Source organism: Petaurus breviceps, unplaced genomic scaffold, assembly GCF_028583685.1.
Source record: "Petaurus breviceps papuanus isolate PSGF00001 unplaced genomic scaffold, PetGlider_PUasm1.0 224, whole genome shotgun sequence".
In the NCBI taxonomy this organism is placed as follows: Eukaryota; Metazoa; Chordata; class Mammalia; order Diprotodontia; family Petauridae; genus Petaurus; species Petaurus breviceps.
In genome coordinates this window covers 1,203,931-1,220,525 of record NW_027185887.1, presented here as the reverse complement: position 1 = coordinate 1,220,525, position 16,595 = coordinate 1,203,931, and the positions used below count along the sequence as shown (strand labels likewise).

Here is a 16,595-nt window from a genome sequence, read left to right as displayed (position 1 = left end):
AGCAGCGTTCGTCTAGAGTCTCTCGCCGGCGGGCAAGAGAAAGGTGCAGTTGGAGATAATTTTCAGACAGGAACAATCAGCAGCAGTAGCAACAACAACAGTAATAGTAATTTTTAAAAAAAAAAAAAAGCAGCGCGCTCAAATCAGTTCGAATTGCAGCATGAATCCATCCCTTTTTCTTCTTTTTCTTCCTCTCCTGCCTTAATCACTTCTTCTTGGGAGAGCTTGAGAAAACAGCAGTGATGAGGTGGTAAATTCAGGCACTCCCCCCTCAAGCCTTTCTCCAAGATCAAAGAGTCTCAAAGCGCAACTTTCTCTCCCTCTCCCCCTCTTTTTCTCCCCCTCTCTAGGTTGAGGGGTCGTGGATTTGTGTTTTTTTATTGCGCGGATAATAGCTTTTTCATCGTGCAACACTGAGGTCGATCCAGTCTCTCCTTTTCCTCCCAGCACTTAGTCTAAGAGCAAGAAAGCAAATAATAAGGAGTAAAGCCCCCATACATACATACATACATACATACATACATACATACACCGGATGGGAAATGTCAGGCACTGCTCCACCTTCCAAACAGTCACAGATCAAACAGTGTCACCACCACCGGAACACTACTTTCTGCCTCGCTGTGCCACCCTCCCCCCGTTTTTTTTTCCTCCAAGATCGCAGCTTCTTCGGATACTAAATATAATGAAAACATATTTTTATCATGTTTTTTGGTCGATCTTGATCTTCAACAGAAAAAAAAAACCACACATAAACACAAAAAGCACCCCCCCCCTTTCAAAAAACACACAAAAAAAACACCAACCGGGAAAGTGTGTGCAAAAGGGGGGGGAGGGGGCGAAGAGAAGACATTCACTAGGTGGGAGAGATGAACATGAACTGTTTTCCCCCCCTTTAAACTCCTGGGAGAGAAAGAGATCCACTCTCCCTCTCTTCTCTTTTCAGTGAAATATAACACACATTCAGATCCCAGAGCTTTCAGACAGTCTCAACTGATAGACAGACACATCGAGCTGCTTTTCCTGCTTCAGTTTTTACTCCTCCTCCTCTTGCCAACGTCACCCTGACAATTACAAATAGGTCTCACACAAACCATACCTGTCAATCTTTTTAATTGCTTTGTTTTCTTTTTTTTCCTAGGGCTAAACAATATGAAAGAAAAAGAAGTCTTAATACAGCATAATATAAAAGATTTCACATGTGAGACAGGCATTTGGGGGTTTTGTCATCATAATCCACTTGCTAATATTCTATGTAAGACCCATGTGTTTTAAGCCAACTTGGGCAGAGATCTACTTTCTACTGGTTTAAAAGGAATGTTATAGCTTCTTTGGTTGTCTTTTCACACACACAAACACTCACGGACCCCTATATTTGAGATTGCCGTTCCCTTTCACATTTGTTATGACTGCTTAGCTTTGAGGGATTGGGGGTGAGGTGTTTCGGGATTTTGTTGGGGGCTTGGGGGGCATGTTGATAAATCCTATTTCATATACTGCAAAAATGGACATTTTTCTGGTTATTCTGAATATGCAAAATTTTAAATCATAGACCTAGTTCATCATAGAAGACTGTTGAAAATACTTAATTTGGCTCCTCTATGAAAAGTGAAATTGATTTTTTGGTCAATAGCATGCAATTAGGAAGTGAATTGACACCATAGTACTGGAGATCATTTTAGCTGAGTTATAAAATGAACTCTTCATACATCATTGCAACATCTCCAATTCAATTAACTCTCGGCATCACCACCTAGAAGTTCAACATGTTTATGTGCTCCGGGAGTTTGGCCCACTAGCTTCCAACATGTGCTTTTTTTCCCAGTGGCAAATAGTGCAGAAGCTACTTAGAACACTAATGGGCAAAGGAGAAATCTAGGCCAAAATAAATAAAGTAACTCAGTTAAAGATACTTTCATGGGACAAGTGAAAGGGTTGGGATGGAATTCGGTAGACAAGAAGACTGTAAAACCTGGTAAAAGTTGGGAAGAGGGAGTTTAAGGGAAGATAGATGATGCACCATCCACCCCCAAATAATAATCATTACCAGAACATTCAGCAGGGACCTTCTTTTCTTTTTGGAAAGAAGTTAAGTTCATAGTGAATAGGGCGGCAACCGTTCCCTAAACTAAGATGCTTTCACTCTTCCAAAGATCACCGCTCTGCTGGTGGTTGCTAAGTGGCTCTGGGTTGATTCGTACCACCTTGCAAGGAAGTGAACATTTCGCACGGGAAGGGGAGGCGCCTGTGACAGCAGCCCCAGCTCTTCTACAGCTCCTAATAACAACATTAGATTAGCTGCAACTTCTCCACTCTAGGTTTATTGATCTTTTAACATTTTGTTTTCTCTCTTTTTTCTTTTCAGAGAAGTGCAATCAGTCTTTTTTTATCCTTTTTTTTTTGTTAATAGTGAGACAGTACTAAGGACTAGGAATATCTGGCTCATTTCTTGGAAGGGTGGAAAGAGAGAATCCTTTGGCGTGCAGATTTCAAAACAAAACAAACCAGAAACATTAAAGGAGAAGTGGATCTGAAAGGAGGCGGGGGGGGAGGGGGGAAATTGGGGGGCTGCCGGAAAGGAGTTGCTTGCAGGAATGGGGGGTGCACATTTTTCTCCCGTAAACTGAGCAATAGCAGAGCCCCCCTGGCTGCGCCGTTCTGATCATCTGGACTCGCCGGGATGTGTGTAGTGTAGGGTGGTTTTGTGTCGTGGTGTGGCTGGGATTTTAGGTTCTCACCAACGCGAATGCACGCACACAGGCACAGCAGCAGAGAGGTTTCGCAACACTTGACTTTTTTTTTTTTTTGGAAGGTGTTTATTTTGGCTTTTTTTCTTTCTTTCTTTTTAGCCGGGGTCTGGGCAAGCAAGCTGAACTTGGTCATTTCAAGTTCGAGCCTGTGTGGAAGATCATCCGAGGAGGGGGGTGTGGGGGCGTCTCTTTCTGAGTTGTGTAGCCGGGCTTTGCACAAGAAGAACGCCAACAGGCTGCGGGGCGGCTTCATTGCGCAGGCTGTATTTACATACACAAATCTCGTAAGGAAAAGGGGAAGAGAGATCGTGTACCCCCTTCTCTCTCTGGAGGAGTTTGGAGGGGGGGTAGGGTGTGGAATAGGAAGAAGAAGGGGAGGGGGTTTTGAATCAAAGTGGGGGAGGAGAACGAAGGGTTGTGGAGGAGGGGCAGACCCTGCCTCTGCATAGGGGGAAAAGAGAAAGAAAACAGCTTCTGTGCTGTGCAAGATCCGGGCTTGAAAAATGAGTGTGTGTGTCTGTGTCTGTGCATGTGTGTGTGCGTGTGTAGAAGAGGGGGAGGGGACTTGGGCAAAGGTTGTATAGGTGAGCAGGAAAGACTGGAGGCCGCGGGCAGGGGGGGCCATGAGGGCGGCTGTTGCTGATCTTGCTCCTTCTGCTGCTGCTGCTGCAATTGTAAGGAGCCGGGCTTCTCTGTGGCCGAGGTGCTGGGGCTCAGCACCGCTACTGCAGCAACCCCGCCCGCAGATTTGCCACGCTGATCTGCGACTGCCAACCACCCCTGCCACCGCCCGGCCTATAGTGGACATGTCCTACGCACGCCACTTTCTGGATTTCCAGGGCTCCTCCATCTCCAAGTTCATGCAGAAGCTGGTGGTGACCCAGCTGAGCCCAAACTTCAGAGAAGCAGTTACCCTTCTTCGGGATTCCCCGGTGCCCCTCCCAGGGGACGGAGACCTCCTAGTCAGAAACAGGTGAGCTGGAGCTGGGGTTCTTCCCCAGGTTTCTCACCCCTACCCTAATAAGACCTCGCCTTCTCCATTTTGTGCCTCCTATCCTGCTTTATTCCCGAGTTCTTGTCTTTAGCAAAACGCGTTATGGCCCTACTTTCTGTTTTTCTCTTACTCTCTTAATTTCCCAATCTATTTTAAAAAAAGAAAGAAAGAAAAAATTGTCTTTCACTGTCTGTCTTCTTCCCTTAGTCTGTTTCTCGCCCTCCCTCTGGCTTCTCTCTCTCTCTCTCTCTGTCTTTCTGTCTCTCCCTCTGTTCCTCTCTGTCTCTCTCTGTCTTTCTCTTCCCTTTTCACTCATGTCGCTGCTTCTCTGTGTGTCTCCCTCATACACCCAGTCTGACTTTACTATGATCCTGTAAAGTTGTATCAGCCGCCATCTGGCGAATGTTAATTTAATTTTATTGTTGTTGTGAATATCGGCTGCCAGAATGGCCTGATACTTTCGGGGCTGTTTTAATTTGGGATTCCCCTCCCCTCCCCCACTCTTACCCCTCCCGTCTCCACCCCCAAAATAAAACAAACGCGACCCAAAAGGGGAAGCTCCCCTCCCGTCCCACCACACACACATACACACACTCACACATATACACACTCCATTATTTGACTTATAATCTTTAGGAATGAGAAGGAGCAACACGGAAATAAACCAAGGATTTTATGTAAAGTATACAGGAAGAGGCTGAGAAAGCAGGATGTCTTTTCCTTGTGCCTCCCAGGTTTGTGGCAGCTTTGCTGTGGTGTCTGTATCGTGAATGTGTTGGTGTTCATCTGCCTATGCTGTGTGCTTTTTATCAATGTTTGGTTATTGTCTACCCCTGCGTCATATAAAATCCATGCATTCTACGTGTTGGTTCTGATGCATCCACCCCGTATCTGTTGTATCTTTATCATCTGCAAGATATAAGATCAAGTTTTGGGGGTTTGTGTGTGTATTTTTCTCTTTCTGAATACACTGAGCATAACTGCATTTGTTGTGTGCACGTGCTTTACAGTTGTCTACACATGTATTGGAAAGTCTCTGCGTGTTACCCACTTGGTGTGTCTATCTTTTCTAACCCTGTGCCCTCCATTCTCACCCTTCTCGATGTTTTCTCCACCTCACTAACCTTTAGTAAGTAGCGAATCAACAGGAGAGGACTCCCAAAGTCTGTCAATGCCATCCTGTCCCTGTCACTCATGGCGGTCTCGATCACTGTCATTACTCTAGTCCTCCCTCCCATAAGCTGTGCAGCTATAAGGAGGCTTCTTCCTACTGTGTCATCCCCAAATTATCCAGCTGTATCACTTTTTAGAAAATGTAGTGCTGATGAAGCATCTCTATGTCTGTGAAATGCAACTTGAATTGTTAAGGGGATTGCGTGTTTTCAATGAAATACACTTCTAGGGAATGAGAGGGTTAAATGGAGATTTTAATGTGCTTTAAATATTCTGCTGCAAATTCTGTAGCCCGACCTCGAGATTGTTTCATGCATACCTAAGATTTTAAGAACACAATATGATTTTACCTAAAGTGCCTGATGTGACTTTTTATCTCTCCATTTTATAAATAGTATAAGACTTTAAAACAGTTCTGGATGATTTAAGAAGTCATAAAATGATAGATATACTGTTAGAGGAGTTAGAGCGGTAAAACTTCTGGAAATCCTGTTGGGAATGCTACGGTTGATTCAGAGTCCGAAGGAGTGGAGGCTAATGGTTTGGGTTGGGTGAGGGACTTATTGGGGTGTCTGGTTGTTTGAGAGATTGCTCGTTAATTATCAAGTTTGCAACTTTGGAAATGGAATTGTAATGAATGAGTCTACTTCATTTTGTAATAAAATGTCCGGATTTTAGATTTTAAAGGAAAGGGCTGGGCTAGGGAGAGAACCCACCATTTTTCCCAAGTTTAAGAAAATTGGTTTTGTGCTTTGAATTTAGAGTATATTATATACGTATTATACACACACACTCACAGTCATTTACTCACAGACACATATATGCATATATATTTATAAATGGGAGCAAAGCAGAGATGAGAACCAGTCTTAGAGCCGAAGCTAAATTGTCCTGTAAAACTTTAACCCCGTGTATTGAGGGTTCACGCTGGCTCGTTCGTTGCCTCTCCTATAGAGAGAGAACAGTAATGGCTGAAAACGCCAAGCACCTTCAACCCCAAAGGCTAGATAAGAGTCTCATCTTTGGAATGGGGTAGGGGGATGAAAGTGGGGGAAGACGGTGAGAAGTTAGACATACGGACTGGACTACTCATTCATCACCACCCTAACTCCTCCACCACTACCTTTACCTATGAATTTTAACAGGTTACTTATATATTTTTTCCCTGTCAGACCCCTCCCCTCTCCTGTCTCCCTCTTCCCCTGGGGACTTCTCAGGCATTGCCTGATGCTGCCTGCCCAGTAGAATGAGGGGACAGCTCTGCCGAATGAGGGTTACATAGGATTTTTCCTAAGATTTAAGTAACTTAGTATCCCAGATATCAGTTTATCGGAATGTAAACCACAAGTTTGAAGGTCACTAGCTTGGATTAAATGCCTTTTAATTTTTCTCTCAACTACAGAGTGTTTTACTAATATAAGTAGTTGTTTAAAAAAAAATAAAATTGTTATAACAGATTTTTTCCTCCGGAGTTGCCACAGGAAAAGAAAGGGGCCAATTCGTCCCTCTCTCCACCCACACACACATTACCCCTCACTTCTTCACTATCGATGCCCCTTTGGAAAACCTGCTCCCTCCCCAAAGGGTAGGAAAAATTCCTCAATTAATTTAATATTGCAAGCCAATTTCGGTGGAGATGGAATCCTATAGGATTTTTTAAAATAAAATGTGATTTTAATAATTTATTGGCGGTTTGTTCACTTTCATTGTAATCCACCTCCTGAAAAATGTTAATTGGATTGAAATTTTATGCAAACAACCCTCATTTTTATTATAAAGTATGCTTTGGAATTGATGATTTAACATATAAGTCCCTCTTCCCTTTTTACAAATACACAAAATAATGTTTTGCTTTTTTTCTTTTCTCTCCAACTTTTTTTTTGGAGGAAGTGAGCCATTTTGCCCATCTTATTTCATTTGAACTGAAAAACAGCTAAAATCTTTATTCAAAGAGAAATGCTTTTAAACTAGAAATCGATTTAGAATAAACTTTGTCATTTCAAGAGAATGAGAGGAGTATATAAAGTACTAAAGGTATATATTTATGCCATAAAAGTCATTTTCCAATTTTCACCTTCTCTCGTTACAATAGTTCTCTTGTCACAGTAGTGAGGACAACTCCCACTGCCCCCTTTTTCTATATGATTTTTTTTAAACCCACCAGTTATATGCTGTCCTTGAGCTTTTTGTAAAAACAGTTTATTTCGTTTCAAAAATATTTTTAAACGATTTCCTTGCTGAGTTTCAGATAATTGATCAGAGGATTTGTTAAAATATCAAAGAAGGTGGTGAGATTTAGTTCTGATGCAGGATCTGTTGATCACAGTAAGGAAAGAAAATATTCGGGCTGTAAATTTTTAAATGGTTTATGGATGACTTTGTTTTGTCTTCCTGTGTTTAGGGCTTTTGCTCTGGATTTCTGTCTTGGATTTTGTTTTTTCTAATAGAATAGTTTTTCTCCTCCCCTTTGCAGGATCGCCCTATTTTCACAATAAACAAGACGGAGGGGTTCAACACTTATTAGTATAAATAAACTGAGTGACTCAAGAAGAGTGTATAATCATTTGGGAAAAATCAGCCCCCCCCCAAAAAAAAAAAAAACCCTGTGCTTTTTTCAGTGCTTCTAAATTTCAATTTTTAAAAAAGCCGATTCAATCAAATGGCTAGACTCATACATTAAAATGAGCACATTTTAATTTGAGAAAGAGTCTTGGAAATAAAGATGTTAGCAAACTATTGCAACCTCCTTGTAGAATTTCTTTACCTCCGTTTTCTTGCTGTCTTTACCAGTCCCCGATTTCCCTACCCCCAATCTTTTCATCTCGTTCTTGATGCTCTTGAACTTGTTTCTAGTTTTTAAATGAAGGTGGTTGTTGGGCCAAGAGAATCCCTCTCAGCTACCCTCAGATGGCAAGGTAAGGAAGGGAGGCCTCTCTGACCAGTGTGCTGACCTTAAGCTGCTGCCTTTGATCATCTGAACGTGGGGAGGGGGGAAACCGAAGAGGGGAGGGTGAACCCTCACTGGAGGATGTTTGGGGTGGACTTTTAGGAGGATTGGAAAATATGGGGATTGGATAATAAGAGGGTTGGTAGCCCACTGGCCCAAAGAATCTTTTCACACGGAGGAAGCAGCTTTAAAAAGATTGGAGTGTGGTGGGGGAGGAGGGCGGGAAGAGAGAGCCGCAAAACCAAAAATTAAAGTCAAAAGACTGGCAGAGAGTGTATAGCGAATGCACTGCGCCCCCCTCCTCACTCCTTTCACCCCTGAAAACTTATGAGCTGCTAGTCTCGTGTGTTTTTGCAGACCCGACTTTAAAAAAATAGCTCAGGCTGCCTGAGCTTTTCTTGCTTCAACATCACCCCCAACACGTGCTCTCTATTTCTTTGCGTCCCCTCACCCCTTCCCTCTCCTTATCATGTTTCTCCCTCAGCTAAGCCACAGAAAAGATGCAGGATGTGGCTCTGTTATGGAACCGAGGCTGGAAGTGGTCACGAGGAGGGAGAAGATTGGAGGGGCTAGAGGGTTGAACTGAATTGAATTGAAATGTCTCTTGTAATCTGAAGGGTTCTCACCTCACTCTTTCCCTAACATTAGCATCCTTAACTTGCCTGCCCAGCCTCTTCTCCTTTTTCATGGAGCCACAACCCAGCGTGACACCTCTCTCATTAGACTAGAGCTCAAACTTTGTAAAGTATTTTATTCTTTGTCTTAAAAGCTTGTGGTAGTGTTAATGGGGATGAGGGGTGTGATAGGAAAAAGAGAGCTGACAGGTCACTTAAGATAGAAAGTAATAAGATGGATAACAAAAATCAGGACCTTCTCATGTTTCTGTTTCTGCCACTGAAATCTCTGTACCATCCCATCTCCTTCTTGGGCCTACCTAGGGATCAAGCTTCAGCAGTGCCAGCCCCCCAGATAGGGAGAGTAAAGGTAGTGCCACCCCTGTTGGTATGTGGAAGGAAAGTTAAAAAAAAAAATTGGCACATCCTCTTATCTTTGTTATTGTTACTGTACTAATGCTAATATTACAAATGTTTTGGGTGTTGTTTTATTTTTTATTTTTTCAGCTAAGGCCCAAAGAGGTAATCATAGGCCACCTCATCAACTACTAAACTCTTAACAAATAGACTTCCAAATATTTAACCACGTCATAGCATCCATTTTGCCGTTCCTGTCTCCAGCTCCAAGTCATTGGCTTACTTTTATGAGTCTTCGTTGCAGTATTTTCCTTTCTGCTCTCTTTTACCTTCACCTCTGAGTAGAATGTTAGGGAAATGGGGGGAGGGGGGAGAAGAACTTGTTACAAAGAAAAGGTGGGAAAAATAGCAGGAGTTTTGTTTTGGTTTTCTCCACTTCTTTATCCTTTCCCATCCACCCCCATACAGATGTGACCTGAAGAGCAAAACAGTTGTAAGGTGTGAGAGAAACCTGTGGGTGTGGTGTAGTGTACCAGAAGGTTAGAGCAAAGGCTGCCTGTCCCCTGGGAGGAAGCTCACAGCATCAAAATCACTACCACCCAGTTTAGGGCTCTGAGGAAGTAAGGGAGAGTATTACATAGACCAGCACTAGAACAAGGTTTTAGGGTGTTGAACTAGTACTCGAATAGGAAGGGTTAATTTTGAAAAACTAGGCAAAGAGGAGAAAACACTAGGTAAGATAGTAGTAACCCTCTCCTTCCCACCCAAAAAAAGAAACCCCACCATTCTCTCTGTTGCTACAAACCTTTCCTTAAAGCTGCTTTGCAGTGTAAAGGAGGGATACCAATAAACCTTGCAACCTGGCTATCATCAGGTCTCTCTAACATCCTGAAGGGCCATGGTCTTTTCTAGAAGTTAATCTTTTTTTTTTAAGATGGAGTGGGATAGAGAGTAAAGTAGGTGAGAATGGACCTCGGTAACTGTAAATTTAAAGATAAGATGGCAGGTGTTTTTCTTCTCTAAAAATAGAATGTAGTTATCTTGGGCCAAATTAGAAAAGGGAAAAATCGTCATTTTAACCTCTTTCCATTCTTTTGCATCAGATAAATGTAGAAAATGCAGTAGCCAGTTAATAAGACCCTATGTGTGTTCTGCTGACTTTCAAAACCAACCTAACAGAAATAAAAATAATTTTTTGAGATTTCATTATTATGTAAGTGAATGTCAATGTTTATATCTATATATGTACAATATAGAATACATTGCATTTTTAAGCACAGGATTTATTGACTGTATTTGAATGTTACTTGTCCCCCTTGCCCTGGACAGTTTAGCTTACTGTGACAATTAGAAATGAATCCTTTGGAAATGACATACTTTCAGATTTCTGCATGCCACCAGATACTATAATCTTTTCATTTTACTACAAGTAGAAATGGTATTTTTTAAGGCTTTTCAGTAACATGCCTGAGCTGTCTCCTGACATTTTCTAGTTCTGGTTATCTAATTCTTTTTTTTTCCTTGCGTATCAAGATATTTTTGTTATGAGCTCTACTAAGATGAAAAATCCTTATAAAAATAAAACCTCTCCAATTAAATTAAATCCTGATACCAAAATGAAAGTAATCATCTGGTATTAATCATCTTATATCTATGCCTCTCATTGGGGGAAAAAAGAAGATACATACATGTCTGTGTGTGTGTGTGTATATATATATATATATAGAGAGAGAGAGAGAGAGAGAGAAAATTGACATTCCTTCTCATCAGAAAAAGACTGAGTATTCAACATTCCAAATGTTTATGAGACTATTTTGATTTAATTAATTAAATTGCTTTTTTTTTACACTGGAATTCAAGAAATCAAAAAGAAAAATTTGCTGTAAGCACTCCCAACATTTTTTCAAGCTTCTCCACAGAAACATGCTGCAGCCAATGACCTTGTACATCACATCAATCCTGAATAATATCATTGTCATTAATATTATCTGAAGTATTAATTTGTTGCCAAAATCAATACAAGTCTACTTCCTTATATATGTTTTATCCCATAGTGTTGCTTTTATGTCTTTGGTAAGAGGTCTATTAATTTCCAACCCATACCCACATATGAAATTTCTATGTAATATAAAGCTTAGGAGGACTTAGAGGCTTGTTTTTTTCCTCCTTTCTTTTTTAAAAAATTGGCATGCTAGGAGAAAATAACTTCTTGAGTTTTAAAAATTATGTGGAACAATTTCTAAGCTGATGAAACCATAAAGTATGCCAAAAGCTTGATTGAAAATCACTGTTGTACTAATGTGTGTTTAATTTCCTTTTCAGTTTTAATAGTACTGAGTTGGGGGGTGGGGGTTGTGTGTCTTTTGGGTTTTTTCCAAAAAATCTTTCTGAATGTATATTGTGGTTACCCCTTCCTTAATAGCTTTAATCAGAAAAATTTTTCCACGTGACATCTAAAATTCTTAACAAAGAAAATATCTTAACCTATTTTTGTTTTCTTCCAGATTTGTTGGTGTTAATGCATCTGACATAAACTTCTCAGCCGGTCGCTATAACACATCAGTTAAGCTCCCATTTGATGCAGGTTTTGAAGGTATCGGTGAGGTAGTGGCCTTAGGCCTCACTGCTAGTGCCAAATACACAATTGGCCAAACTGTGGCTTATGTAACACATGGTTCTTTTGCTGAATATACAGTTGTACCCGCCACAATGGCGATTCCAGTACCCTCTGTGAAACCTGAGTATCTTACCCTGCTTATAAGTGGCACTACTGCATACATCAGTCTGAAGGAGCTTGGAGAATTGTCTGAGGGGAAGAAAGTTTTGGTGACAGCCGCAGCTGGGGGGACTGGACAGTTTGCTGTGCAGCTTGCAAAGAAGGCAAAATGCCATGTAATTGGAACCTGCTCCTCTGCTGAAAAGTCTAGGTTTTTGAAATCTATCAGCTGTGACCTTCCCATCAACTATAAGACTGAGAATGTTAGTGCTGTCCTTAAAAGGGAGTACCCAGAAGGTGTGGATGTAGTGTATGAATCTGTTGGTGGGGAGATGTTTGACTTGGCTGTCAACGCCTTAACTATCAAAGGACGCTTGATAATTATTGGGTTTATCTCTGGCTACCAAACTCCTACTGGCCTTTCGCCTGTTAAAGCAGGGACTTTGCCAGGCAAACTGCTGAAGAAATCTGCCAGTGTCCAAGGTTTCTTCTTGAACCATTACTTTTCTGAATACCAAAAGGCCATGGACCACTTGCTCAAGATGTATGAAAGTCAAGAACTGGTTTGTGAGGTGGACCTTGGAGAATTGTCTCCAGGGGGCAAGTTTATTGGCTTGGAGTCTGTATTCCGTGCTGTAGATTACATGTACATGGGAAAAAACACTGGAAAAGTTGTAGTTGAATTACCTCACTCTGTCAAGAATAAGCTGTAAAAACAGAACATTGATATAAATCAAAAGAGAAAGAAAATAGGCACTTTATGCTGCAGAATTGCTAAAAACAGTTTATTTTAGTTGGTAATGGATAGAATATATTTTAAAACGCAATAAGGTATTAATGAACAGGTTTCTCTCTTTTTCTCACATAAAGGAGTTTAAGTAAAACGTGTCTTGTCAGTGACTGAGAATATTAAGTGCCTACATTTGATTCCTTCATTTACATATAATCTCGACTGATTTCATACTAGATTCTTCATTTGTTCTGGGAATCTATTAGTCCCTGATGTATGATCTGCTCTAATCAGTCTTTCTTCAGCTTGAGATTTAGAAAGCAATTTTGAAAACACTAGTTATTTTCTTCTTTTATTTTTCTTAGGTTTCATTTAACATTCATGGTAAAAAGTATTCCATACATAGGGGCAGTTGTAAGCAAAAACTGCTCTACCCTTGAGATTCACTAATATCGAAGAAAGAGAAAAAAATATCCTAGCATTGTAGAAATTGATAAATAAAAAATGATTCACATATAAATTTGGAAATTCTCAAGGAAAGGGAAACTGATTATCTTAGTAATGAATACGTGTAACCACAAGTGTCCTTCTGAAGTATAGCATAGTAATATTTACACTTAATCTGAAGGTGTTTGGAAAGGGAAATTTCATGTTTAAAAATAACTTTGAAAATTCATCACAAAATGCATTCTGGAGAATTACAAGAAAATAAAATGATCATAAAATTTTGTATTCACAGGAAAAAAACATGGTGTATGCACAGCAAGTGTTTAAATGATGGCAAGATACAGAAAATACAAGGGAAAAATAATGTTTGATAAAAGAACAGTTAATAGGGATGAATTTTTTTTTTGCTGTTGGGCATAAAATATATGTTAAAGAGTTGTGAGCATAATTGGGATTTAAATGATAAAAAATAAATTGTCTAAGAGCAAAATTTACCACGTGTGTGGAGATTAAATCATAATATTGCCAATGATAGAAACACTTGAAGCCATGGTTAGTAACTGGTCCTGTCTGCTCTGATAGACCAAAATGCCATTTTTTGATGTTAGTAAGAAGGGATGGATTTTACCCACCACCAGCACTTTACTGTAGCCACCTACCTCCTATAGCAAGTAACAATGGATGTGATCTCTTCTAAATCATATCTGTCTGAAACTCATGGACTTGCCTTTAACCTTCAACACACTAATGAACTTGCTTCTAATTTAATTGTTGTGCTGGAATTTCAAAATGCTTTTCCAGAGTAAGGTAGATCTCTACGAGGTCTTTTTTTTTTTTTAAGTATTGTAGTCAAGTGTAACTGGCATATCATATGCAGTATAATTAAAGTTGCTCAGGGAAAAGTTTGTTACCATATTTGAAAATATTATTTTCTTGCCTTCAATCTGAGGAGGAAAAAAAATTCTCCTGCTGAATAGCTGTTAGTATCTATTTTACAAGATTTACTCATTTTCAGGTACCTAATGTAGCTGCTAGCATGCATGCACAACAATACAATTTATATGGTAAATGGAACCAAATAATGGCTTCACTGAATGTTATGGCTGCACTGAAGGGAAATGTCACGGTAAATAGCTGCCAAATTATGGATCACGCCGAAGTGTCACAACTGCACTAAAGACAAATAGCACTAGAGGCTATTGCCACTGTGACGCTTTTGAGTTATGAAGAAGAGGAGCAGCCTCATGTGAGGCTCTTTGTGTGCTCATTATGGCAAAGGGTTACTGGTGCAATGTACAAGAAAACCCCATCCAATGTGGAGGTTGGTTATTAATCTGTCCCTTTCAGATCTAACAGCTGTAACAAAACGGAAAGAGTCTGCTTTCTTTGCTTTTAGACACACAAACAAAGGGGGTAAAAAGCAGGTTTTATGAATGTAAATGTGTACAGGAAATGACTGGTGATGGAAGAATGTTGTAATAAAATAATCTAATCAAAGAATATTATTAAATTTAACATAGTATGTGTCTGAAAGGTTTAGTTGCTTCTTATGCAGATAGATGTGTGAATATAAGCAATAATGCACTTTCTCCCTTTGTAAAGACTTGAGTAGTAAGGACATTACCAACTAAATTGCTTCTTCTAAACTGAAGTGAGTCCCGGTTTCTTTCATTTTAATGGGCGGGTAATAAAGATGAAAGACTAACATTTTAACTGATGGATCCCTTAAGCTACAGAATAGAAATTTATTATGTTTCGAGGGGATGTGCTAAATTCAGCTCTGTAAGAAGAAGGAAAAGCCAAACACCCAGGTTTAAAATAAAATATAAACTGAAACTCTCATGGTGCCCCACCCTTCCCCACCCCCACTTCCACACACCAAGAGTGGGAAACTACAGTGCATAACTGCTTTCATTTATTTTTTTTTATTTCATTTTATTCTTAAACACCAAAAATGTGTTTAAACTTCTTTTTTTCTCTTGAAAAATGATTTGTAAATTGAGGGTCACAGTTCAACATTAGTTTCTCTTCTCTGGAATCATGGTTCAAACCCAATCTCTAATGTTAAGTGAAATGAGTTTGGTGGGCTAAACACCTTCCTTACTGGACTATATTACATATCACAAAAAGTACCATCCATAATTCAGTGCAATTGTCAGTCTTTGTTTTAGAGAAGGGACTAGGAACGAACAATCATGGTGGATAAATTATTTCTCAATTCTCAGTGTGGCCTCCTCTTCACATCAGCCTTAAGGTCATTGGCAGGTCAGCGTGGGGGGAGCTTGCCTCTCATACACTTGCTATGTGGAGAAATGAAGGCTTTTCAACAATTAATTACAATTAGGCTGCTGCTTCTGAAAATGAAACCTGACTTCTTAGGCATTTTTTTACATGCAGAAATACCAACCAAACAAATGTCATTGGGCCTTTTTTTATTATGACTGTCTTACTAAGTTCAGTCTATTTCAACAGGAAAACCAAATAATGCATGTTACTCAGAAAATATTTTTTTAAAAAGATGAAGTTTCACAATATAGTTGATATAAAATGCTTATGATATTTCATCAGAATAAGATTTCTATGTAACTGGGGGAGGAGTATTTAAATGGTTGTTAGTGTGTCCACCATTTATCTTGTACACATGGCAATGGGAAGTAGCTGCTTTTTATTAAAAAAAATCTGCATTATGTACTTCAGGAACATTCTAGCTAATGAGTATGTAATGTGCTGAGTACAGCACAGAACTCCTTTTTGTGTTCACAACCACAAGATGCTGGAAACTTGACAAATGATATCATTTAAGACAGATGCCTGCCTTAGGGACCTGTTTTGGGGCTTCCTGTTCTGGCTTTTATTTGAGTAACATTTGTAATTGCCACCGGATCTGTACCTATGTAGTGTTTTAACCCCTTCATATAGTTACCAATTAACATGAATTCGATAGGTTAGTGGTTTCCATTAAAAGGTAGGGAGGGACTGAATGGTATTGATAAGATTTTTCCCCCCTTATCAAAAACTAATTCGGTGAATAGACATAGGTGATGAATGCCATTAATTGGAGTTACAGATCAAGACCAACCAAAATAAATAACAAGAAACTTGCAGAACAAAATGCAGAACAACATGGAGAATAAGTAGTACCAGATTTGTATGATGATGCTTTCCAAAGGGAAGCTTCATAAATGTAGCCCAGGTTCAAAATATGTCTCCTATATCTATCAACATTCTGTACATTGTTTTACCTTATCTTGTTTGATGAAAATAGGCTCATTGATTTATGATTTAAAATTATCTTTCTGTATTAGCAGATTTTATCTGATACGCATTTTTCTTTCAATTTTAGATTTTCCAATAATTAGAAAATCTTAAAGAACAGGACCAAATTTGTAGGTCTTTTCTAGGAAGGAAAATTCTAGTTTGTGAACATAAGAAAGAATCTACAGATTATTTTTGTTGTTTTTGTCTATAGCCATATTTTAAAAAACTTTAAATCATACTTTCCTTTCACTAAGCATTTAGCATCATGACTGCCAATTATTAAAAACAATATTCAATATGAGAACTATTTGTGTTTATATAATGTATGGAAAATGAGCAAAAAAATCCAATTTGTTGAATATAAGATGATAATGAACTGAAAAAAGCATGTATCAATCCGTGTAATTTTTTTTTTAGTAAGATGATTTATTTTCGGAGCAAGGGACATAAATAGTATGCAAACATAATATATGTTCCAGGACTGGTATATAATTCTTTTAACTAGATTTGAATGAATGATGAGATTTTGCTAACATGACCAAAAATGTACTTAAGTATCTTGCTTTCTTGGGATCAAAACTTTGATGCAGGATAAATAAAACTGACTTT

General features: G+C 39.3%; 1 protein-coding gene and 1 long non-coding RNA gene across 4 annotated transcripts; one reads left to right on the top strand and one right to left on the bottom strand.

Moving 5' to 3' along the window:
* Positions 1–197: 197 nt before the first annotated feature.
* Positions 198–1,565, bottom strand: LOC138166512 (uncharacterized). Its single transcript, XR_011169607.1, has 2 exons — positions 807–1,565; positions 198–455 (listed from the first exon to the last, which is right to left on the bottom strand). It is a non-coding gene; the product is annotated as an uncharacterized lncRNA (long non-coding RNA).
* Positions 1,566–2,181: 616 nt separating this feature from the next.
* Positions 2,182–16,290, top strand: PTGR3 (prostaglandin reductase 3). 3 transcript variants are annotated; one of them, XM_069094971.1, is made up of 4 exons: positions 2,182–2,318; positions 2,850–3,034; positions 3,430–3,723; positions 11,340–16,290. In XM_069094971.1, the coding sequence occupies exons 3-4, from the start codon at positions 3,557–3,559 to the stop codon at positions 12,262–12,264; spliced, it is 1,092 nt and encodes a 363-aa protein (XP_068951072.1). In that variant the 5' UTR covers positions 2,182–2,318; positions 2,850–3,034; positions 3,430–3,556; the 3' UTR covers positions 12,265–16,290. The 3 variants fall into 3 exon arrangements, with proteins under 3 accessions (XP_068951072.1, XP_068951073.1, XP_068951071.1); XM_069094972.1 differs by lacking the exon at positions 2,182–2,318 and having other exon boundaries at positions 2,807–3,034; XM_069094970.1 differs by lacking the exons at positions 2,182–2,318; positions 2,850–3,034 and having other exon boundaries at positions 3,082–3,723.
* Positions 16,291–16,595: the final 305 nt, after the last annotated feature.